This window comes from Sitophilus oryzae, unplaced genomic scaffold (genome assembly GCF_002938485.1).
Source record: "Sitophilus oryzae breed Bouriz unplaced genomic scaffold, Soryzae_2.0 scaffold_1146_pilon_pilon, whole genome shotgun sequence".
NCBI classification, from domain to species: domain Eukaryota; kingdom Metazoa; phylum Arthropoda; class Insecta; order Coleoptera; family Curculionidae; genus Sitophilus; species Sitophilus oryzae.
The window spans coordinates 1428606-1454046 of record NW_022145778.1 but is presented as its reverse complement, the minus strand read 5'-3'; the positions used below and the strand labels follow the sequence as shown (position 1 = coordinate 1454046).

General features: G+C 35.0%; 1 protein-coding gene across 1 annotated transcript; it reads right to left on the bottom strand.

Moving 5' to 3' along the window:
- Positions 1–353: 353 nt before the first annotated feature.
- Positions 354–25441, bottom strand: LOC115887218 (probable 3',5'-cyclic phosphodiesterase pde-5). Its single transcript, XM_030906588.1, has 17 exons — positions 25388–25441; positions 24650–24746; positions 21644–21743; positions 20838–20903; positions 20617–20782; positions 19604–19639; positions 18434–18574; positions 18066–18261; positions 17660–17886; positions 14204–14322; positions 10188–10394; positions 7851–8065; positions 7573–7772; positions 5416–5542; positions 1431–1589; positions 1018–1313; positions 354–636 (listed from the first exon to the last, which is right to left on the bottom strand). Exons 2-17 carry the CDS (start codon positions 24740–24742, stop codon positions 411–413), a joined length of 2574 nt encoding a protein of 857 aa, XP_030762448.1. The 5' UTR covers positions 24743–24746; positions 25388–25441; the 3' UTR covers positions 354–410.

Sequence of the window (25441 nt, the reverse complement as noted above, 5' to 3'; positions counted from 1 at the left end):
GCGATCATTTTTGGGGCAAAAGTTGTCCCCCTCACAAACAAAATTGACGTGTTTTTCAAGATCACCAAAAGCACTTGAAAATTATAATAAATCGAAACAATAAAATAACTTTAACCCCTTACAGCTACGTAACAAACCAAAAAATAAATCTTATTTTTATGTGAAGAATCCAGCCACGAAAGATGGCACATGTTTTTTGAAACACCCTGTATACGACCCAAGTGGTGTCCATGTGTATTTGATCCACTTAAACCGTGTCAACTAGGCTTAATTAATAGACATTATCTTCAAATAAAAGGAAAAATAATACACGGCAAAAATTACTTTAGTACTTTATATACGGTGCGTTTAAATATTTGAAATAGCATCATTACTCTAAAAACAAGATTATTTAACCTTCATTATTTTTTTTACTCTCCTTCAGTTGCTGATGAGCTTTTTACACTTTCTGCTAATTGTTTCCATCTCTGCAGATTTTCCTCGCACATTTCCAATAGCGGTTTGCATTCCGGAATCAGTTCGGAAAGAAGTCGATAACACGGCAAGCATATCCCGTTCAGAAACCCTACCTGGCTAGCTGCTTGTTGATCGGGTTGTTGTCGGTCCATCATGGGGATTGGTTCTCTACCGGCGTCCCTAAATTTATAAAATAGACTAACATACATAATAGAATTGAACTATTTGCAATTTGCAACGTTGCAACTGAAACAAGACATTATCTGTTTTATGTATATACCGTTACTTTCAGAATATATAGAGACAAAACTCTCAGTGACTTTAAGACCCTGTAGCTTTATCACTTAAATCGAAAAAATATTAAGACTTTAACACCCTGTAGCTACAAAACAAAGCAGAATCTAACCTATGTCGATATACAAAATAAATCTTATTTTTACGTGAGGAATCTCCCCACGAGAGATGGCACATGTTTTTTGAAACACCCTGTATATGGGTATGAATTAAGTTACCTAAATTAATACCTAATTAAATATAAATTTTTCTAACTTCTATACTAACCTTTCAGCATCACCCTGCTGGTAGAATTCCTCAAAAATGATTTTGACCGTCTGTTCTTGTATATACCATGGTTTTGCGCTAGCACTCAAATCAGTACCAGTCATAGATATAGCTTGAAGTAGAAGACGATGTTCGGCATTGCTCCACGAAAATATCTTATCTTCAATGATTTTCGTAAGTTTTGCTTTATATGGAAAGAACAATGCTAGGTCAGTAGCTAATATAGAATGCTTTAATAACCCCAACACTTGCTTATAATCGCAACTGGATAATTTGCCAAATATATTATGACCCTCCTGAAAATCAAATAGATTACTAAGAACTAAACCAGATTGGTTTAATATTTAAAGACAAAAAACGAGAGTGATTTATTTAAAAAAATTATAGATGAAGATAGGAGTGAATATACTTACTTGTTGCAAAATCGTCACAGTTTGATTAAAATGGTGGTGTTCCATAGTAGATGTTGAATATATTGCTGCCAAAGGCGATGCTGTATCACTCATAAATTTATTATTTTTTCCTCGATGGTCCAAATCATGACACAATGCGCCAACAAATAGAGCCAACCCCTACAACAATATTATAATAACATACAAGAGGTACCATGAGTCTTATTCATATTTATAATTGGCGTTATTATAACATTCTATGCCTCTTATCGCTTGTGTTTTGAAGTGAAACTTCTTTAAGCGCAATGGGATAAAAGGCCGTGACATCACACGGTCTTGACACACGAGCTAGCGACAAAAAAAATTGTAAGTGGAAGTTTCACTTCAAATCTGCGCACATATTGCACACACAATTTTTTTTATAAAAGTACATTTTATTATATTCCTCAATTAGTTTATTCATCTATCTTGATTTCATTAGCCCGTATATACTTACTAACTACATTTAAAATATATTACATCTTTAACAAAAGTATATAAGTAGAATCGTATATTCATAAATTATGTTGATACATTTTTTTTGTTAGAGAAGAGGGGAAGCGATTTACCGCCGAAGTCTGGGGTTCGATGCGACAATGCGATACTAGCCGCATAATACCCACTAAACCCCTCTCCTATGCTAGGTGTGGATGTCGATCGCCGTAAGGCATACGGATGCATCCACTCCTACCTTTACTCGTCACTCCGTCGACGTTGAATCCCTCTAGTTCTTAAACTTAATCTTGATTATCACAGAATCGATTATCACTGACAGGGGCCCATGCAGGACAATTCACATAGTTCTATTACATCTTGCGGCCACGACCTCGTCGACTTCAATGTCGAGACACAGCTGGTCAACAGCCTTCCAGCAGTGCTCATCACGCAGCATAACCGTGATGAGGCTTCCCTCAGTCAGAGGTCCTGTGATGGTGATGGCTTCCGTCTCAGTTCTCAGTGCCGCATGTCGGTCGCATTCCAATAGTACGTGCCCGGCATCCTCTACATCGCCACAAGCTTCGCAGTGGGGAGAGGCAGCTTTTCCGATGCGATGCATGTAGACAGCAAATGTCCACTCAGAATGCCATGTCCACTCAGAAACTGCACCAAGCAGTAGGTTAGTCTCCCATGGTCTCTCCGTAACCATGGTCTCAGGCCTGATATCCAGCGCCGAGTCCAGCCGCCCCGATTGCTGCTTTGCCATCTTCTATTAAATAGCTCCAGAAATTTTTCTTTCTTTGCCTTTATAGCACCTTTTTCTAGCCCGTAAGATTCACTCCTATATCTAGCTTGTAGGTCTAGAGGCATTATCCCAGCGAGCACTTGTAATGCTTCTGTGGACACTGTCCTGTTCGCCCTGCTTACATACAGGAGCACCGTCCTCTGTGCCCGATTTAGAGCGTCAACATTCTTTGCAAGCTTTAGAGCGGTTTCGGCCCATGCGGGTGCAGTATACAGCACAGCAGACGCGTGTGCAGTTGCCAGCATCCTGCCTGCCTAATCGCCGGCGTCACCATCGCGCAGCCTGAGCCTTGTTAGAGCTCTTGCACTCTCCGCTGCATTCTTTGCCTTTGTCTAAGTGTGGTAGACAAAGGTGCCGTTTTTGTCTAGCCAGACTCCCAGGTATTTAATCTCGTCCTTAATTGGCACTTGTACTCCCAGAATCTTGACCTCCAAAATCCCTACCAGTTTTGCTCTGCCGGTCAGTCTGCAAACACAGGTCTTTTCAGGAGCTAGTTCTAGCCTTCTGCTTTCTATCCACTGCCTTATATTTTCAGCGGCTATTGTTGCAAGTCTCTTGGCTTCATCCAGACCTTTACCTATAGACACAATGGCTAAGTCGTCCGCAAAGGCTATCGTGTAGACGCCACTGGGTTGATCGATGGCGAGGACCGGATCATACATGATGTTCCACAAAAAAGGTTCTAAAACTGACCCCTGTGGAACTCCCATACTGACTATCTTACTGTAACCACTCCCAGTAAGAACCACCCGTTTGGAGAAATAACTCTTTATGATGTTGAGTGAATATTTCTGTATTCTCCTTCTCTCCAGCTCTTCTATAACTATGTCCCACCTGGCCGTGATAAACGCATTTTTCACGCCCAAAGCTACCATCAGGCAGGTCTCCCTGTGCCTGTATCCACCAGCCTTTGCTCAGCGAGCTGCAAAATTCTCTTAACAGCCTCCACGGTGGAGCATCCCTTGCGAAACCCGTACTGTTCTGAGTTCAGTTCTTGATTATTAGCTGTCATATATTTCCTCTCTGTCTGCTATGGATTATACGCTCAAGTAATTTGCCCATCGCGCTGATTAAACAGATTGGTCGTAGGCCTCCAGGCTCTCCTGGATCTTTTCCCGGCTTGGGAATCAAAACGACTCGTGAACTTTTCCACTGATCAGGAAAACGTCCCTCGCGCAGTAACTTTGTCATGGCCTCAGCCAGCTCTTCGGGATAATCATCTGCCAACATTTTTACCGCCTCTGCAGGAATGTTGTCAAGTCCTGGAGCCTTGTGGGTTTTCAGGGTGGCTGCCGCGATTTTTATCTCCTTTCGTTCGATGAGGGGGATACTATTTCCATGAGTTGAATCTAGCTCCCATCTAATTATAGGTGTGTCAGGAAACAGCCTATCTACCTGCACTTTTGTAATGTTATCCGGCACTACCGGACTCGCCTGTTTGCCAAATCTTTTTGTCACAAGACGATATGCCGATGCCGTGCCCCAAATGTCGTTCTCCGCCTCGTTGATGAGATTTCTGAACGAATCTTTTTTTGCAGCCTCAATTGCGCATTTGGCAACTCTCCTGGCTATTACGAGTTCTTGCCTGGCGGCATTCTCTTCCTCCGTTGCTGCACCTCTCTTGTGCAGCCTCGCAAGCCTGCGATGTGCAGCATTTTTTACTTTAAGAGCATTGGAGACTTGAGGTGTCCACCAATACACGATGTCTTTCCGTGGTCGCTCTTTCGGCCTAACACTATCGCACGCATTCTTTAGTGCTTTTTCAGTTGCCTCTATATTATTTATCTAATTATGTTGATACATGTAATGATTATACCGATTTGGTCATTTTAGAAGTGTGGTTTGGATTTTAACAGGTTAATGGAAAATTAAATGTATTAAAAAGAGATAAAAGTTTGGTTAATACATTTCTTCTATGCGGTATTGCCGGATTTTGCATCAAAAATTCAAATCGTACAAGTAGGCATTTATGAAAAATGTTTCATCTAGGGTGGGAACCTTATTTTTCACAATAAGTGTACATTTTACACACATTACATTTTGCACATTTTACACTTTTTCACAGTAATGTACAATTTACTGCAGATGTAATAAATTATAATATTTAGCTTAGATATATTATCTCCATTTCAGTAGTATACATGAAAGTTTTTAAAATTGTTTATTTTTTTTCTGCACAAATTTTCCTACAAACGTAAAAAACCGGCAACACTGTATGCCGCTTTTGATTTTGTCTCTCGGTCTGTCAGCCGGTATTTATATTATTCTCTATCTTACACGTTAAAATCCAGACCACACTTCTAAAATGCCCAAATCAGTATAAGTAGGCATTAACTATAAGATGCGTTTATGTAAATTTATTCTACTAGAAACTATTTTTCTAAAATAGGAAAGGTTTTTTTCACTTTATTGAATCAAACTAACTTGTCAAAATTCTAAAAATCATCTAAATTTGATGTGCGTACCAGATTTTTTACAAGAGCTTCTTAAATAACAGAAAATATATACCATGTGGTATTTGAATTAGTAGTTATATTCTCAACTGAGACAAAACTTTTATAAATTAATTTGGATCAAACTTTAAAACTGAAAGGTAATATGAATTATCTGGTCCTTTTTGCTGATTTTTTAAATTTTGTAATATAAAATGCGATATCTAATAGAGGGTGCCATTGAAATGTTTATCATAGCGATTTCACAAACAAAATATTACTTTTGGTTTACCTCATTTTTGTTAAATCGGGACGCAGTCCTCTTTAGCACGCAATACATACTATTAGCCACTGAAAAGCCGTGTGTCCAGTTATGATACGGGACTTTCCTGTAATTCTTTTTGACTGTTAACACAAACCTAAAAATTACAAGCACAAAAATTATGTTTTAGCCTTTCGAATTCCGCCTTATTTACGTAGTGTACAAGATCTAGAAGTATTAATAACTGTGACATTTGAAAGTCTATGCATTTTTTTAGTAATAAGCATCAAAACTTAACTAAAACCCTATATTATTAGCCGACCATACCAACAGGTATGGTAGGCTATTAATATAGGCAAAAAAAAGTTTTTTTAATTTCACTCAAAATGAGTTATTTGGGTCATAAATGACCTAAATACAAAATATTTTCATGGTGTCTGCCTGTCTGTCCGTCTGTCCGTCTGTAACACGATAACTCAAAAACCGCTAAACCGATTTTAACCAAATTTGGCACAAAAATACTGTGGCACCCGAGAATCTGGCCGTTAGTTTTTGGTGGGGGTGGGGGGTTGGTAAGGGGGTATGGGAGGGGGTTAAAAATTATAAAAAATCGTAACTCCAAAATTACAGTAGCTAGCTTAGGCAGGGATGTGTCTTAGCGCCTCTCCTATTCAATATATTCATGGCAGCGCTCTCCATTATAGTGGACAGCAAACTGCAGAAGAGAGGTTTGGGCATTAGATACAGATACGACGGCGGTCTGTTCAACATAAAAAGACTCAGAGCAAAAACACGTACAAAATTCATCACAGAACTTCAATATGCTGATGACTGTGCTCTAGTTGCAACTACGATACAGCAATTGCAAGAAATGTTGAACACATATACATGGGCATACGAGGTCTTGGAACTTAAGCTGAACATTGATAAAACTAAAATCATGTGCACTCCCCCGGAAGATCACAACAATGCTATAAAAATCGGAGATGAGCTGTTGGAATATGTAGCGAAATTCAATTACCTCAGCAGTTTGATTTCGGGAAAGGCCAATATCGACTCTGAAATTCAGCACAGGATTAGCTGCGCCTTAAGAGCATTCTGGAAATTAAAAGACAGGGTTTTCTACAATCATGACTTGAACACAAAAACGAAACCTGCAGTGTACCGAGCAATAATAATTCCCACCATGTTATATGGAAACGAAACCTGGGTGCCGTACCGCCGACACATGAACGCATTAAACAAGTTGCAACAGAGACATCTTAGACAACTCTTAAGAATAAAATGGTTCCATCATGTCTCAAACGTATCGGTCCTTGAAAAAGCTAACTGCGAGAGTATTGAAGTCATGATTACAGATTACAAGTCCCGCTTAAGATGGGCTGATCACGTATGCAGAATGCAAGAAAACCGCATACCAAAATCTCAAAATATCTGCTTTACGGTGAGATTGTAGACGATAAGAGGAGGCCGGGTGGACAACTCAAAAGGTTCAAGGATATTTTCCACGAAAACTTAAAGAGAATTAACAAGCAGAATGAGTGGGAAGAGGCAGCTCACAATAGAACGGAATGGAGAAGAATTGTAAAGTCAGTTAACAGCGACCACCAAAAAGTAAAGAGACAACAAAGCAATGAGATTTTTGAATGTCTGGAGTGCGGTAGACAGATAACATCACGTATCGGGCTTTTCAGTCACAGAAAAGCTCATGAAAGAAAACGCCTTGCGTGACCATCTTCTGATGCGTGTCAAATACTCTCAGCGAGTAATGGCAGTATGTATGTATGTACAGGAGCTAGCGAAAGGCGGTTTTCAATTTAAGATTAGGAATAATATTTGCAACAAAATTTGTAATAACATCAAAATCAGTCAAAGTCGCAGTTTTTCAGATAAAAAAAATTGGAAAAATTCCTTTGAAACGAAAAGAACTGCCTACCAACTTTTTATTAACATATTTTAGTATGGGCTCGGCGCCAATTTTTTTTAAGTAAATATTCCTATATTCCTATGTATTTTTTAAGTAAATATTCCTATGTAAATATTCCTAGCTTAAAAAATTAAAACTGAAAAAAATTATAGCATGTATACTTTCAATATATTACCACTCACTATGTTACAATTTGAGTTTAAAAGGTTTAAGCGTCCGTGACTATTAATATTATTAGTGTTCTTAACTATTAAACTTACCGTACCAAACATTCCTTATCAAAATGTGCCAATCCAAAGAGATCTATAAACATGCTTATCGACTGACGCACTTTTTTACTATCGTTTAGAGTAAACGGATTAAAATAATAATCATCCAGTCCAGTCAAATCATCAGGAATACCTGCTTCTAAAGCGGAAGTAAGTTCATCATCTGTGCATGTATTGTGATAGCTCAGCACCTACAATTTTTCAACGTTACCACATCTAAACAAAACATCTGAAGTAAAATATAGGAGCTAAAATATTAATAATGTTACCTCTAAAGCTACTTTATATTTTTGCTCGCTTTTTTTTATTTTATCGTACAACTTGGCATGATGGAGTGCCAATCCACAATAAACAGCAAACGTCTCGAAAGCGGCTTCGTCGTTCTCATTAAAGAATCCAGCATGTTTGTTCACCATTTGAACTACACCAATTATGGATCCTTTAATATAAATAGGCATACAAAGGATCGATTTTGTTGTATAACCTGTAAAAATAATCTATTGAAGAGAAATAAAAATAAGACTGCAAGGAAATAATATTTATTTTTGTAGGTGCTATAAGGATATAATATTTCCTTATAGTATAAGAGCTAGCAACGTCGGGAAAACAAGTATTTTAAGAAAGCTGGCTCTTTAATATATTGTTTGCTATGCTCTCTGGAACAGCATGCGGCCCGTCTGGCTGCCGGTAAACGTTGCGTTCCCTACTGCGCATTGAAAGAAGATCCTATATTTTTATTAGCCCTTTAAATTGTAGAGTAAACGCCACGAATGTTTGGGAGTGATTTATCGCTTGATGAAGTTAGAATCGACACGCGCGCTATCATTTTTACATTAAAAACGTAAATTTTTACCGCAGACGTAGGTTTTTAAAGGCCCAGTCTAATCATCTGCCTGCGCTCCTCCTACTTATTCTAAAATGTTAGCGTGATTGACAAAGACGATACTATATCGCGTTTCTTTGATTGATTCGTTTTTGTGCGTCAGTCCATTGGTGTGCTTGCAGTGCGAGCATTGGGGCATTCCAGTTTATATTTATAACCAAATATATGTTTTGACAAGACTTTGACAGTTAAAACAACAAATTACAACAGATTATATATTGATTATTATATGACTTGAAACACCACGGCACTGGAATTAAGTTTTATGTGACCTTGAACAGATTAGTTCACATGGTAGCGACCGATGAATCATTCCCAAACATTCGTGGTGTTTACTATAGTATTGAATATAAACCGAGTCTCCATAGCTCAGCGCGTAGAGGTTCCGCCTATCAAGCGAGGAGTGAGAGTTCGAATCCGGGTCAGGACAAAATTTTTTTATTTTATTTTCGTTTATATTCTGATAGTAAAGTATTAAATATATTTTTTTTGAATCAACAGAATTATTTAATACTTTATTATTAGAATATAAACGAAAATAAAATAAAAAATTTTTGCCGTGACCCGGATTCGAACTCTGAATCTTCGGTTCGTAGTCGGAAACTCTACGCGCTGCGCTATGGAGACTCGGTCGGTTTATATTCAATACTAGAATTTATAGGACTAAATAAAAAAATATAGGATCTTCTTTCGATGCGCAGTAGTGAACGCAAGGGTTATCGGCAGCCAGACGGGCCGCATGCTGTTCCAGAGACCATAGTAAAAGATATATCAAAGAGCCAGCTTTTTTAAAATACTTTCTCGAAAACGTTTCTAGCTCTTATGGTGCGTTTAGACTTGAGCACTCACGAGCTGAGAGTGCGCGCACGGCATTCGTTCGCGCTCTCGGCTCCGTTCAAATTAAAAACTTATTTTTCGACGAATGAAGTGATCCATTTGTGCGCGCACAGCACAGTTGTGTTGGCGAAAATAATGGACGACCAAGAAATAGTCGAAGCTGCAGTCATTGTTATGCACAATTTAATTATTAAAAAGGAGAAGAATCGAAAACATCGTCGCTGGTGGCAAACCCAAATTTTTAGAAATCGATATAATTTACTGCAACAACTTAGTGTCTGAGGAGGGCTATGATCAGTTCAAAAACTTTACAAGAATGACCAGACCCGACTTTGAATATTTACAAAATTTAATAACACCAAAAATTACGAACAAAAGATACAAATTTTAGAATGGCAATTTCATTAATATCGACATATTCAATATTAATTTTATTTACAAGATCTTACAATGGTTTTTTTTTATTTTTTAATAATACAAAGAATAACGAAGATTCATTGATCCACTCCATAATTTTAATAAAGAAAACGAAAAAAAATCACACACGCACGCACGAACGCAGCAAAACAAATTGCCGGTGCAAACTGAGCGTTCGCGCACACCAAAAACCGACACAGACGGCTCACGTTCGCGGCTGCTCGCGCACAGACAGCAGACAGATTCAGAGTGAGCGTGCGCGCACAGCCGTTTACACTTGAGCATTCGCGGAGGATCAGTGCGTGCGTGCTCAAGTCTAAACGCACCATTAGACTATTACAGGACCTACAAAAATAAATATTTCCTGACAGTTATTTACCATTACATGGCAACAACTAGATGTAAGGAAATGTTGATCATTTATTTTAAAAATGTTATCACAGTTTCAATATTGATTGATTTAGATTACCTGTGATTTGATCTACTGTTCTATTGAACCTTTCGTCCGAGTATGCGTCTTTGATATTTAGAATTTCTCCAGTCATAGCTACTTGACCTGCAATACCTGTCCCCAGAGGAAATCTAATTTCTTTATTATTCTTTGAAAGTTTTTTGTTTCCATCCATTTCATCAATATTTCCTTCTACTCCAATATCAAAAATTGTCGCGTATAACTCTGAAAAGACATGTTTAATAAAAACTAATCTGAAAAAATATTTTCAATATGAAGAATAACTAATTAGAAATAATACCAAAATGATAGGTGATGTAATATTTATCAGACAGTTCTTCTCTCCAACCTTTACCTTTAAAAATATATTTTCAGTGTTCTTTGGTTTTGTTTATGTTATGTTTATTATAGTTTTGTTTTTTTTGTCAAAAATAAATTGTTATATTTCTTTTATTTTTTACTCTATTCTCACAAGTGTCTCACAAGTGTCAATATCTCAGCTTTAATTCATAAACTAAATTTTTTATAAACTTTAATATTTGGCCTATTATACAGGGTTAATCGAAGGGTTGTTTTTTACCTTAACTTTATAACACTCTGTGTAATAATTTCGTAAGCATAAAAATATGTTATTTTTCGGTCAGAACCATGTCTCATGAGCTTTTCGTTTTGTATCTCATGTCAACACATGCCTTGGTTAATTTTGAAGAGCGAAATGCACTTGTCACCAACAAATTGTAATCTTCTCAGTTATTACTTCTATGCTATTTTTCAATATGAAGAGGTGGCAATGTGTGTGAACCACCTCGTCAAATAGCAAAAATTAATGACAATAGAAAAAATTGTAAAATGCTGGTGGCAAGTTTGTCTGGTTCTTAAAAATTAACCAAGGCATGTGTTGACATGAGCCAAAAAACAAAATGCTCAGAAGACATAGTTCTAACTGAAAAATAGTGATTTAACAAAATTCGCTCACGAAATGATTGCACATGGTGATTTAAAATTAGAATAAAAAACAACCCTTCAATTACCCCTGTTAATAAGCCAAATACTAAAGTTTATAAAAACTGAGTGTAAGAATTGAAATTCATAATTTATATACAGTTTGCTAAAAAATCATGAAAAAAAGGGCTCAAAATAAAAAATATATAACACTTTAAATTCGACGATAAATGTTTCCGTTGCGTTTTTTTTTGCATCTGAATGTATTTAACCTTTTATCGGCAAAGATTTCAAAATAATTAGTATCACTTAATAGACTATGTAACCATATGGTTACACTGAATTTCAAACCCTGTTTCTAACAATACCTTGTTAAATTTCGAGCTCAAGACAAAGTTACCGTATGGTTACATTCTAATAGAAGTGGAGGAAATTATAAGCAAATCATTTTAGAGCGCCATTTTTATTTACAGCTGCCGCGTCACAACCTGTGTCGCTGTAATTTTATGAGGTTAGGTAAACGCCGGTAAAAAACTTGAATTTAAAATATTATAAAAATTTGATATTGGTTTACTTTCTGTATGTGTGTTAGTGAAAACCAATAGGTAAGTGATAATAATAACAATTTTTTGGTATTCCTGTTACTTGTTGTGGAAATGAGTTTCGAATAAGAGTGTATCCATATGGTTACATTGTCCTGATTTTTTTGTTCTCTATTTCAGATTTATGGATTTCCTGAATACAATAGCGACAAGTTCGTTTTATAAAAAGAAGTTTATTCTGCCACACCCACCTCAGGTTTCGGACGGTTCTGATTCTTCAGATGATGAAGAAAATTTGACATTGAAGCAAATTCAAGATATAATGAAACAAAATGGAAATTCAGCTTTAGGTATTTTTTACCTTTCTAAAATTGTACATACTCTATACCAGGTTATTGCAGATGATCTAGATCAAGAGTTGGCTGAAAATGACAATGTTGATTTCGATTTTGACGACGATATTGATATGGAAAAAGAAAATGACGAAAATCAGCCTGAGCCAGTTGCCAAAAAGTTGAAAAAATCTTCGCACATATCCTTTAGTTCGACGAAAGACGACTTACCACAATCATGTGCTTTTGCGCCTTTTACGCCAAATATCAATGAGAACGTTTTAACTCCAATTGAATACTTCATGAAACTCTTTTCCATGGACGTCATCAATGACATTATTGATCAAACAAACCTTTACAGCACACAGGCAACAGGTGTGTCAACACTAATCCTAAAGAAATGACAGATTTTCTTTCTATATTGCTTTACATGGGCGTAATAAGTCTCCCCGCGTACGAAGATTATTGGGCTAATGGCACAAGAGTTGAACAAATCGCAAATCTAATGCCTGTGAAGCGTTTCAAAAGTCTTAGGCGCCTAATACATTTCAATAATAATGAAAACATCAACGAAAATAATACAACAGACAGATACTTCAAAATTCGTCCGTTGATTGACAAAATAAGGGCAAATTTCCGAGCATTTCATACTGAAAATAATTACTCTATCGACGAGACAACGGTTCCATACAAAGGTACACGCGCTGGAAATCTGCGACAATATATCAAAAATAAGCCACACAAATGGGGATACAAGTTTTTTCTCATCGCTGGAGTATCCGGCTTTATACTAGATTTTATTCCATACCAAGGCGCAGGTACATTTGATGATCTCGAAGGGTCCATAAATGAATTGAGTACAGAAGAACGTGAAATGGGCGTTGGAGCTGGAGTCGTCATAGCCTTGTCAAAATCTTTGCATGAACCCTGTAATTCAATACTTTTTTTGATAACTATTTTGCTGGTCTACCGCTGTTTATTTATCTTAGAGATAAAATGAATATACGCAGCCTTGGATCATTACGTTCAAATAGAATTGCTGGTTGTCCCATAGAACCGATAAGGTCTTGCAGAAACAAGGAAGAGGGCAATTCGATTACAAAGCTGATGTTGCAAAAGGTCTCGTTATTGTCAAGTGGGTAGATAATAAACCTGTTCTATTAGGAAGCACTGTTCATGGTATAGAACCAACAGAAACCGTAAAAAGATTTAGCAAAACTGCCAAGACAAAAGTAGATATTATTTGCCCATCTATAGTAAAAAAATATAACAGGTATATGGGAGGAGTAGATACAGTAAATGCTTTGATGGGGCTTTACAAAACACCGCATAAGGCAAAACGTTGGTATTTCTGTATATTCACGTACTTATTAGATATAAGGGTTGTGAATGCATAGCTTCTTTATAGAATTGACTGCTCAGCTATACAACAAAAGCATATGCCACTAAAGGAGTTTAGGCCACAAATTGCAGCTGCTTTAGCTAAATGTGGGAAAGAAGCTAGAAAAGGACGATCATCAAATTCAACAACTAGCGAGATTTCGCGTATAAAACGACCTATAGTTGAAAGGCCAAACTCTACATCAAGAAACGATGGTTTTGCTCATTGGCCCAAACACACGACTAAGGGAAGATGCAGACATTGTGTAAAGGGTACTAGCCGACTGATGTGCGAAAAATGTGATTGTAGACTGTGTCTTACAGAGAGCAAGAATTGTTTCAAAAATTTTCATTTGATTAATTAAAAAAATAAAGTTATTATTATCCAAAATTGCATTTTTTGTTATTTTATTGGACATTTGGTTACAATCTGTAAAAACGTAGAACCGAACGACACTGACATTTAAATGATAGTAATGGAGTTAGTGATGAATAATAAAACCACTACACACACAATACATTTTATTTGATGCCTTTAACATCTTGTCCATTAAGGGTCTTAAAAATTGTTGGAACCATACGGTAATATTAACCAATAAAGGGTTAATACCACTAACGACCAGGTCAGCGACCAGCCAACGGCCACCAATCAAATGATACAACGCACAGTAACATCCACGCACAAGCGGTTAAACCTCCAGACCAGACCAGACCAGTAATACCATTAAATCAAATGATACAACGCGCACTACCGTCCTGGCCGTTGGCTTGTCGTTGCGACCTGGTCGTCAGTGCGTTTGAGCCCTAAGACCAAAACATATTTTAAAACTATATCTACCTTTGTTTTTGCTGTCTAAGAGAAACAAAGACGCTCTGTCAGCATTCACTAATCTCTGAGCAAAATTCATAATTTTCAAAATCAACATATCCATGCTTACCATATCTTGGAATATAGACCTAATATAAGAGAAAAAAAAGGTAGGTATTAAAAGATTGTTTTACTAAACAAATTATATAGTTGACTATATTTATTCATCAAAAAATCTACAACTTTGATATTTAGTTTTTTAATGACTTTTTAAACACAGGAGTCCCTCGTTTTAAGCGGCATATTTATATGCGGTTTCGCTTATACGCGTTTGCATTTTTGACACCAGCGACTTATTTTAAGTGATTTGTTAATTCCATATTAGCTAGGAAGGGCTTATATAGTCTGTGAAACGAATAACTTTGAATTTGACAGTTCCCGCGGGCTTTTCTAGTGTTAATTTTATTAGGTTAGCAACTTGCGGCCATGCTGACACAATGCCGTCTCTAAATGAACAGCCAGGGTGGGAGATTTATGACGTCACGCTAGTTAGATACTACGTATTAATAAATATGTTATAAAATACATGGAAAACATAATTATTCCTCGTATTTTTGATTTGTATTTTAAAAATGATATAGTTTACATGAAATATACATAATATACAGTTAATAAATACAATATATACAGGGTGTTTCAAAACAAATGCGAAAACTTAGAGTATTTCGTTCGTGGCAGGGTAGTTTGCTAACATTAGGGAAATATCGCGGTAAAAGATGGCGGAAAAAATAATGTTTTTATTTTTTATCTTGAAAACGAAAAGAGATAGACTAATGAAATTTTATGGAAGCATTACTGTTATGAAAACACACTTTCAGGTATTTTTTTTACTTTTTTAAAATGAGTGGAAGGAGTTGAAATAAACTACCCCTATCATTCTTGTTAACGAAATTTAAAGATAAATCTTATCAAACACATGCAAATAATAATAAGTTTGGTAAGATTTTTCTTTAAATTTCGTTAACAAGAATGATAGGGGTAGTTTATTTCAACCCCTTCCACTCATTTTAAAAAAGTGAAAAAATTACCAGAAAGTGTGTTTTCATAACAGTAATGCTTCCATAAAATTTTATTAGTCTATCTATTTTCGTTTTCAAGATAAAAAATAAAAACATTATTTTTCCGCCATCTTTGTACCGCAATATCTCCCTAATGGTTGACTTTTGACCCAACGTTTATGAAGCAAACTACCCTTTATTTTGAACAAGGAATCACCCCCTGAAGTTTTTCGCATTTGTTTTGAAACACCCTGTATACCTATTTATAGTAATAAACACTTTGGCAAATAAACTATGAACCATACAAATGCAGCAAATCTTTTACAATATACAAATAATGAATAGGTACATAAGATAATGGGTAAAATGTAATCTATTTTAAATTTTGGGGTTTGAAAATCGATCTAATTTTTCAAAAAACATTCAATATCTACTAATATGCAAATATAATTTTTCGAACATTGATACTTGCAAAATATACATATATAAATTTTGTGAATGCAAGTAATAAATCACTATTAGTAGATATTGAATATTTTTTTTTGTTAAATTAGATCGATTTTCAAACCTCAAAATTTAAAATATATTTTACATTTTACCCATTATCTTATGCACTTATTCACTATTTGTATACCTATTGTAAAACATTTGCTGCATTGGTATGGTTCATAGTTTATTTGCCAAAGTATTTATTACGATAAATAGGTATATATTATATTGTTTTTTTATTAACTGAATATTATGTATAGTTCATGTAAACTATATCATTTTTAAAATACAAACCAAAGATAGAGGAATAATTATGTTTTCCATGTATTCTACAACATATTTAATAATCCGTAGTAACTAACTAGCGTGACGTCATAAATATCGCTCCGAGGCTGTTCTATTAGAGACGGCATTGGTCTGATATTTAGAAATGTCACAAGCTGATGACATTTTACTTTTGACAATTATGAATTTCGTGTTGATTTTTGCAAGAAGAGGAAGATCAGTCACTTGTTTTATTATTTCCCTTTTCTATTTCACGGAAGTAAAAAGAGTTACCTATCTGATTCATTCAGGCGCTCAATTTAAAGAATATCAGTAACTTTTTTGACAGAGGGATTTTATATTTGCCATGTTGGTAAAAAATAACGGTCAAAATTCAAAGTTATTCATTTTATAAGGGCTTTTCGGAAACTGTGATCTGATTGATCGGATTGATAGGATTACTAATCCAGACGTTCGAAAAGTGATCTCAAAACGAGTCAATGCGTTCTGAAAGTGATCCGAATAACTCGATTTTTGCCATATGTTGTGATCCTACTAACCCTCCTAATGAGGTGGGTAGAATTAATCAGCTGATCATTTCTAGGATAATTTTAAACGTAACGGTCCGCATAGAAGTATAAAGTTTTTTAATAACCGTTTTGTCCGAAATCACTTTATCTAATGTTGATCAAATACATGATATTTTGTTAGTGACCGTAAAAATGAGCCAATCAGCATAGCATCAAGTAACTCTAGATTTTAAATAAATAAAAAACCAACAAGTAATTCTAAAGATACTGACTGCGAAAAAGCACTATCGGAGACACCCAATAGGAAAAAAATGAAAACTCAACTACAGAAAAGTGGTTTAAAACATTTAGATTAAAATAGCCAGGCATAATGAAAGAATGGAACTTGATAGACAATTCTGAAAATTTTCATCACAATTGGTAGATAAAAATTGATATATTTTTTTATTATTAATATGATGGAATGTTTATTATGTTGGCAGTAAATAAATGATTAAAATAAAGTTTATAGTGTTTTTGTTTTAAATGGCATAATTTTAAAAAAGCCTAAAATAAAACACATTTTGTTTTTATAAAAAATAGTCTTACAGAAACTAAAAAGTATACTTAAAGCAAAACAAATAGGATAAAAATAGATCTTATACAATCGTTAAAGATTAGAAATATAATAATATAATAAGAATATTAGGATTATTTGTTTAATTTATCTCTTTTTACGAAATATATTTAAATGTGATTGTTAACCCAATAAATCTAATGATCCAACCGTTCGTAATTAAACTACCAGCTGATTACTCTCAGCACTGATCTTGGAACAGCTGATTAGTAAACTACCTAATCTAGGATTTTATTTCCGAAAACCCCTATAGACTATATGTATGTAACTCAATACGAGAACAAATCAACGAGTTATCGAATTGTAACAAAGATACTGACCACATACAGCCAGAAATTATACCACGCGCAGATGCTTCGTATCAGAGATCAAATGAAAAAAGTGCTGCTGATTGAGGAAAGTCGTTGCCTGGAGAGGAATTTAATGATTTGCATCAGGATAATGTAAATGACCTACTTGAATCACATATTAACGATGTAAATGAGGGACCATAGTAAATATGTCTAGTAATCGAGATGTTAACACTTACTTGACAACAATCAAGAGAAAATCATTAAGATCTTTTTGCTGGTTCATGTTTAAATATAAATGAGCGTAATGTAGAGCAATACCACCCCACACTAGATAGCTAGCTGCTATTTCTTCATCCTCCTTATAATATGGCTCTCTAGATGAATTGCGCCACAACAGTAGGACAGCCAACAGTTCCCCATTAGGTTGCAATATAGGCTGGCCTAGAATGTGTGCAACATCATCCTGAAAGTAAAATATAACTGCTACCATATAGATTATACTGTTAGTTGTATATTAGAAGTACCTTACGATCGGAAAAAACGGTGTCAAAGACGGCTGGAGAATGACTATCGATAATTTTGGCTAATCTAGACGGCCCAACCGTCTTTGACGCCGTTTTTTTTTCGATTATACAGTATTACCTCCCCGGAAACGCCAATTTGAAATCGATCATCATCAATATCTTTTGTTAATCTTAAAGGTTCTTTAGTTCCGGCAACCTGAAGTGGGATTAATTCATTTTGAGTCGAATTAAGCTCTAAGCGGCCATTTTCTGAAGTTGTCACTGCAAATAACTTTAGATTTTCCTTGTCCGGATGTTGAGGCACCACAAATAACCTGAGAAAATAGTTATCATTATATTTCAGCGTTCTATATAACTAACTTAGGACCTAGGAAAATTGCCCGACAACAATTGACCGAAGGAGAATTACCCGAAAACACAATTCACCGAAAAGAAAATTATCCGAAATGTCGTTTTTTTATCGTAAAACAAGGAAATTTTACGCACTTAAATCCATCTGCACCGACAGCCGAACATATGCATTTTGACAATTCCCATAACACGTGATTTTGGGTAGGTTTTTCTTCCAAGCGATGTGTTAAACTTTCTAGCATTTCTTGCTTATCCGCATGTACGGAATACTTCCATCTGTAAACGTATAGTATATTAATTTTGAAAAAGGCACAGGATGATTCAAACTTGACGCCTTAAACTAAACGCCATCTTTCATGAATCGGAGTATAGTATTTTTCAAATATTTAAACAGTTTTTTTTTATTTTTTTATTGTAATAAGCGCATTATATCGACAATATTAGTATCTGTACTGTCCTCTTTTTTTAGAAAATTTGTTACTACATTAAAAATAATCTAAAACCTGAATATTCTATGGGTATATTGATAAATGAGGTCTAAATTATAAAAAAATGCATTTTCTACGAAAACTTAAAAAAGGTAAAAATGGTATAATACAATTTGGCAGACAATTAAATTGTGCATTTGATTCTCGTAAAATATACAGGGTGCTTCACTTAAATTAAACAAATTATGGTCGTTTAAAGCTAGTAATCACTTTTAATCACTTTTTTAGACACTCTGTATAAGATACAATAATTTTTATTATTACGACACAAAATTTAGTAAATAAGAAAACTTTTGAGTACAATATTTGCTTTTAAAAACTTGAATACGCCTAGAGAAATGAAGCATTAAAATTGTTACTCTATTTTCACAAAATCGAAAATATTTCAAAAACAGTAAAAGATTAAAGTGCGGCAAACCTTAATTAAATTTACCTTTATTTTAATGGTAGAAAACTAAAAATGTAATAATATACAAAATGATCCGTTTAAAAAAATACAACTTTGATATTTTTTATTTATTTGTGACACTCTGTACCTTTCAAAAATAATTTAAATTGTAGCTTTAGTAGTCCTTCGACAATCCCGTCACTGACAATTTCTAAAAATCTAATCGTGTGGCTACAATACTCTGTGTCGAATGAGGTGAATAGCCCTGTATATCAAAAAAAATATTTAACTAGTTCTGTTCAATCTCATTGACCATATTTACATTTTGATTTACTATTTTCCTGGAATTAGTACGAGGCAAAAAATTTGAATCACCCTGTCCAAATAAAAGTTGAATTGAATAGGTAGAATCCAATTTCTAATACATACCCATGTGGATAGCTAAAAGAACGTGACATTCTCAAGCTAAAAAAGTATACATACAATTTATTTTATATTAATATTGTTAAAGGTGCGTCCAGACCTGACGGGACGAGAGCGAGACGAGCGCGAGACATTCCAAATTCGCTAAGTAACAACCCACGGAGCCTCGCTGCTATCCGTCCTCTGTCGGTTTTGCGACGGCCGATCAAAGAAAGCTCAGATAAATCAGATAAGATCAGATTGCAAGATATTAGCTCTGATATATGAATTTCGACTATCTAAAATTAAATAATCACAAATTTTATAAATGGTACACCGGACCGTGTGTATTATCATTTTTTCTGGTAGAATTTACAAATTTTGCGTACTCATAATTTTTACCGTACAGAAATCTAACATTTCTTTAAACAAATTGAATTATTACAAAATCTATTAATTTTCGATATATAATATCATATGCAAAAAAAGTTGCCGAATTGTACGTAGAATCTAATAATAAAATAAATAATACGGTATTCCCATTAAAAAATATATGTCATATCCGCAACACTTTTTTGATGTACTCTGTAGACTCTACAGTAATTTAAAAATGGGCTTCTTAACCTTCCCTATAACTTTTCTATTTAACATATATGTTCTAAAAAACGTTAAAAAACATATTTTGTAAAAGACGTCGTGTCTCGAAACAAATGAAGAATTAAAGGGGAAAACAACCAAAAGGGAAAACAACCGACGAATAAAATACGACGAACCAAATACCATGTTAAAGATACAAAAACTTATTCCTTTTTGCGTTATTATTTGGCCAATATGTTATATAATATTAAATTACAATTTAATATGTATTTGGGTTCCTTTCACTATGATCCAACTCGCTTGTCTCGTGGCAGACTTGCCTCAAAAAATGGAAAGAAGGTGTCTCGATCTCGTCTTGCTCTTGTCTCGCTCTTGCCTCGCTCTCGTCTCATCAGGTCTGGACGCACCTTAATATTGAAAATTTTAAATTAATGAATTAATACCTCGATAAACTCAGATTTCTTTCACCTTGCTCCTCTACATCTGATGATCTACAGTCGCGTCGTGATTTTCGAATGATCCAACGTTCAACTTGATCGATTTTCACCTCTTTCATTATGTAATTCTCCAAAAACTCGGGATGTTTCGATAAAAAATCGGTCACCGCATCTACCGAAATCAGTATTGATTTCCATTAAAATCTAATTTGTAAATATAAACTTACCTGATGTTAAATTGTTAGAACTATTGCCTGAAAAAATGCTAATGTGACTATCAGAGTAATTAGAATCTGAAAAAAAAAACAGCTTAGCTAAAAAGTTAGGAAATCTTTATTTACTTAAACTGGAAAATTGGAGAGAAGTTTTTTTGAAATAGGTAGGGGGAGGTAAAACTGCCGACAAGAGACGGAAAGGATAAATGTTAGGTAATAGGTATTAGATGACCGTTCAAGATGCATCTGTGTTTTTGTTCGTCATTACTGATTGGTATTCGCCTAATGTGATATTCCTCTTACATATAGAATAATCCAGAGAGAGAAAAAGAGAGAGAGAGAGAGAGAGTTGATCGTGTTAAGCCACACCCAAAATTCCAAATACACGTGCTTGAATTAAGGCTTGATTAAGGTTTGCAGAGCTTCAGCATTTGCCATAAAATAACTAGCAATTTGTTACAAAACCATATAAATTATATATCACTGTAATCACAAAACTTCAATCTATTTCCGTATTGTAACAGAATTTTAAATTATGTCTTTATTTTCGAGAAAATTTAGTCCAAACATAAGGAATATTTTGTTGATGTTTGACCATCACAATCTTAAAAATAAAGAAGTTGTCTAAAAATGTGGTACAATACGGATATAGTATAATCCTTTATTTTTAATTTCCTTCTTCATTTGTGCATAAATACCTAGCCAGTTTTACATAAAACGTTAATTGCCGAATGCTTACTTTGTTACTTTTTCGGACTAGTGGAATGGACTCTTAAACTTCAATGCATTAATACTTCAATAATAGAGTTGTTACTTACTTCTTCGTAACTCAGAATCTGTCCAATTGGTAGTTCCTCCCATTATTCTAATCTCAGCACTACCTTCCCGTCCATTCACCGGTGTTACGACTACTTGGACCTATTTGAAATACATCTTGAGTTACACTGTTTATTAATAATTATTTCTAAGTACACCGAAATAGTAAATTAACAAGAATTTAAATATACATAATACATATAAAACCAATCATCCAACGGTCTAAGACACTCGAAAGAGTTCTTCAAAACTTGCAACCGAGAAAAATCATAGATTTTCATTGATTTAAGTAAGAACAATCTTCGAATTGTCACGGGGTTTCTAACATGGCACTGTCTCCTCAACGAACACCTCAGTAGATTGAAGCGAATGCAGATTCTGTGGGGAAAATGGGGAAACACCAGAACACCTTATTATTGAGTGCGGCGAGATGACAACCGTTCGTGCGACGGCTTATGTCAAAGATGGAGAGCTGGCCTCTGTGAATCCGTCTCAGATACTAGCTTTTGTCAAAGCCCTGAGACTGTATGATGAGTTATAACCCATTATAACTTAAGAAAGAGACACACAATAGATCTGTAAGGTCGCAGTGATTAACCCCCCTCCTAAACATTCTACATTCTATTCTATTGTTGCGGACCTGTGTGGACTCCTAAACCTAAACCGTTCTAAAGGTACGTATTCATTATCCGAACGAACGCACGAACGAACGAGCGAACGAATGGAATTCGGTATATTTGGACGGGGAACCGAACACATGCAGCCGTTCGTTCGTTTGGTTCTAAAATTCGATCCCGTCCATACTAATACCAAACGAACGAACAAACGTTCGTTCGTTCATTCGGATAGTAAATACGCACCTTTATGTCACGCCCCCCTATAACCTTAATATCGCATTAAAGAATAGACACCGCAGTCACTCAGCCAATCGAACGTTCGAGAACAATCGAGTTCCACTGGAATCTCGGCGTAGATACGAGAACATTCTAAATCTTCTCTATGCACCTAATGATTTAGGGACTACCTACAAGGCTACCTATCTTAGTAAATTTAATTCCTAAAATATAATAAGATAAGACAAATTGAGTTCAGACGAATAAAAAGAAAAAAGAACAGTTCGGTTCGAGCTAGCAGCGATTTATAACCTCGTTCGTATTTCGTCTCACTTAAAATTTTCAACTAAGCTAGCTGACAAGCAAGCTCAGTCAGGGCAAGGGGGGAAATTTTATCTCACTTTTCAAACTCAATTTATGATAAGTAAATAGAACATGCTAAATTTACTGAGACAGTTAAGATTAAGTAAGTACCTTAGTTGAACTCAATTTAACTCACTTAAAAAGGGTAAAAAGAATACACCTGTAGCCTCTCTGTCTGTGGCTATACTAAGGGCTGGCAAAGGTTAGTCTTGGGTCGAGATTTCCGTATGTAAGAAGAGTACAATGGCGTTTATAATGTACTGAACAAAGAGAGGACAGTAAACACTTGCCAAACGTATGAAATAAACCGAGAAACTGTGCACATCGCTAAGAGACGTGGAAGGGGATATAGCAGATTTGTCGCAGTTGACCGGTCGACCCAATCAATACCTCTGTCAACACTTAAAGTTCTAGGGAGAGGTGTACTTCATGCGTCCAGCTTCACGATTTAATTACGTCTCGTGATACTTGATTTGTTTATTTATTAACGAGTCGTTGTAATTTTCCCTATAGCTTGAATTTTTTTAAGTACAAGCTAGAAACACTTGCATTTTTGGTAAAAATAAGTGGAATTGAGTGGGTGTTCGATAGTGGTCGCGCTATTAGAACTCTGAATTCAAAAATCGATATCTCGAAATCTATTAGAAATAATAGATTCTAATTTTTTCAAGAACTTTCTTAATGTTTCTGCTGTATTTTCTTTGTAGACAGTATGTGAAAATCTTTATCAATAAAAAAATTACACGATTGCTGAAAATCGCTATGCTCTAAAAGTAAATGGATGGATTGTTTACAATTTTTGAATGGAAAAAACAACCATATCGAATTTTTCTTATGTAAACATATTGTAAAATATCCGATCTTGAAAATAAAAAAAGCTTCAATATCTAAAGTGGTTCTTGAATTATGGCCTGTTATGTGTTAAAAAGTTGAGTTTTTAAATTATCGCGATTACTGACGTTTTCTCGTTATGAAAAAATGACCCTAACGACATCCTTATAATTCCATTTCAGATGCTCAGAAATATGTCTAATGATTTTATCTAGTTATCTCTTGAAAAAAAGTCTTTTAAAAATAAGCGGTTTGCGATCGTGATTTTACTTTACTTGATAGGGAAAGGCGTATCGGCAACGCCGCAACAGCACACCGTCGCGCGTCGCGTCGGTCGGTCGCATTTCTCTCACTCCAACTTAATAAGATCCCTATGCGATTTACTTCCACACATGTAAATGCCGACCCAAAAGTAACAGTTGCCAGCACGGTATAACCCGACGCCTGGGGCCTGAGGAGGACAGAAAAAACAGATCGGTCACCGCGTACAGTTGCCGCGCTAAATTCGAAATAAATTCCTTTTAGATAACTAGTTAGATAAATAGTAAATAAGTTGTGAATAGTTCTTTAAGTAGTTTTATCGTTATTGTTTTGTTACTTAGTATAAAATAAATTGTGTTTAAATAAATTACACTTTCTATCCACACGGAACCGACGAAAAACGTAACGCTCAATATGTTGGACTATAAGCAATCCACACAATAATAAATAAATCGTCAAAAGAGGAAAGCATGATAAAAACTGTTCATCTTATAGAAACTACAGGAAACGTTTCCAAAACAAAAGACGCGGTTGACTGGTCCCTTTGGTGGAAGTCGAGTTTGGGTGTTTTGTGAAACAGAAAACATGTTCCTGTTTGTGAAACAGAAAGAATGTTTCTGCTTTTATAAACAAACCTAAATGTAACTGAGAAGTTCTTCGCTGTAAATCCGTCTTAAGATATTTCTATGTAAGTTTGTAGAATATTCCAAAAGAAAATACCTTATGCTGGTTACATTCTTCGTGCGGTTCAAGTTTGGATAAACCATCAAAAGTTCTTTCAACCAGAAAATTGCTATTCATATTGAAGTTCATTTATCTGAAAAGAAATATAAGATTAATAAAGAAATATATAAAATACCGAAGCACGAGCGATTTTAAAAACATCCATTATATGATTTGAATAAAATGGCCTATAATAACAATAACAATACGAGCTTAAAAATATACCTTATCAAAATAATAAACCGTCAATTGTATTTTATTGATATCTTATACATAAATTAATATGGTTTCGTTTAACTTATTTAATTTAACGATTTAATCATACGATCGAAAAAACGGCGTCAAAGACGGCTGAGAATGACTATCGATGATAATTTTGGCGAGGTCAAGCCGGCATTTACTTGGCCCATGCCTTTCTCTATTTTTTAATGGCGATTACTGCCAGTTGGCCTTAAGAAGATTTTAATTTATTTTTATATTGAGTAAAAATGATTTTTAATGATGTAGTTTATATTGGAAATAGATTTTTATGTCTGGAAACGTTCTATTTTGACAAGTTTTATGTCAATTTTTAGTAAATTACACCTAGGAATTGACCTCGCTAAAATTATCATCGAATGTCATTTCCCAGTCTTTGACGCCGTTTTTTTTTTTATCAAACGATAGTAAAAATACTAAATTAACGAATCATAGTTAAAACTTCAATATATACCCATAAATCGGAATTTTACTTACAGTTACGAAAATTTGGAGCTATATTAGAACACTAGCATAGAAGATATACCCAAG